This window comes from Arachis ipaensis, chromosome B08, assembly GCF_000816755.2.
Source record: "Arachis ipaensis cultivar K30076 chromosome B08, Araip1.1, whole genome shotgun sequence".
In the NCBI taxonomy this organism is placed as follows: domain Eukaryota; kingdom Viridiplantae; phylum Streptophyta; class Magnoliopsida; order Fabales; family Fabaceae; genus Arachis; species Arachis ipaensis.
The window spans coordinates 32,690,742-32,691,733 of record NC_029792.2 but is presented as its reverse complement, the minus strand read 5'-3'; the positions used below and the strand labels follow the sequence as shown (position 1 = coordinate 32,691,733).

Sequence of the window (992 nt, the reverse complement as noted above, 5' to 3'; positions counted from 1 at the left end):
AAAGAAAAGTTGGAAAAAAATAAAAAATAGAAAAGAAATGAATTAGTATAACAATTTACACACACATACACACACATATATATACTTTTCGTAGTTTTAAACTCCCTATCAAGAGAATAAGATAAATTAAACAAAGAAATCACGTACAGATTAGTGACATGACAAACGGTGTCACTGGAGCAATTATTGCAGATGACAACATTCTGATATTCATCATCTTTGAATTCCGAACATGAAGTCCAATTATTTTGTCCCACCAGCTTATTGCATTCATCAGCGCTAGGATTCCAATTCTTGATCCCAAGTGTCTTTGCTATGATTTGCAGAGCTTGTACTGTTATATATATAATCCAACAAACATGTAAGGAGTATAATAGAGTCAATATTTTAATTTATCTAATCATGAATATTATGAGAATTAATACACTATCACAAAATATTATACCAACAATATAATTTTTTTTTTTGGAGAATCCATGTCTACGGTTGATCTCATATCATTTAGATGATTTAATTTGTATAATAGTATTTTCTCTTGGCATAACATATATTTTTATTGACTGCATAAACAAATTTATAAAAATTAAGAAACATAAATTACATACTGATACATACCTTCATTTTCTGGCAGCTGGGTAGCTCCAAAAGCTTGAGAGGAAAAGCAAAAGGCAGCAAGAAGTAAAAGGAAGAAGAGAGAAAAGGGGGAGATCATGTTCATGCTTTTCCGATGAACTTGAAATAATTAAAGCAGTTCAGCTATTATCGGATCGGAAAAGATTATTGTATATTATATCATAATAAGTAGGAAATGGACTTCTTTGATTAATTATATATGTTCAAATAGCTGGCCAATGAAGTTGATAGAGGGAGATGAAGGAAATGAAAGCCTTCAAGTACTGAATTATTATTGAAGACTTTAAACAAGTCAACAAGATATATCGTCATCTATTAAAACATGTTTACGGATTTACTTTGCATCATATATAAATAAA

At 29.5% G+C, this 992-nt stretch overlaps 1 protein-coding gene across 4 annotated transcripts in view; it reads right to left on the bottom strand.

Moving 5' to 3' along the window:
- LOC107613407 (probable leucine-rich repeat receptor-like serine/threonine-protein kinase At3g14840) overlaps positions 1–759 on the bottom strand; it is a 19,659-nt gene extending 18,900 nt beyond the window's left edge. For all 4 annotated transcript variants that reach the window (XR_002352294.1, XM_016315379.2, XM_021109249.1 and 1 more), the window contains exons 1-2: positions 616–759; positions 148–334 (exon numbers count right to left, since the gene is read on the bottom strand). Coding sequence is in view for 3 of the 4 variants with exons in the window: in XM_016315379.2 (XP_016170865.1) it covers positions 148–334; positions 616–718 (290 nt within the window). In the remaining variant the exon portion in view is untranslated. The remainder of the gene's footprint in view (positions 1–147; positions 335–615) is intronic.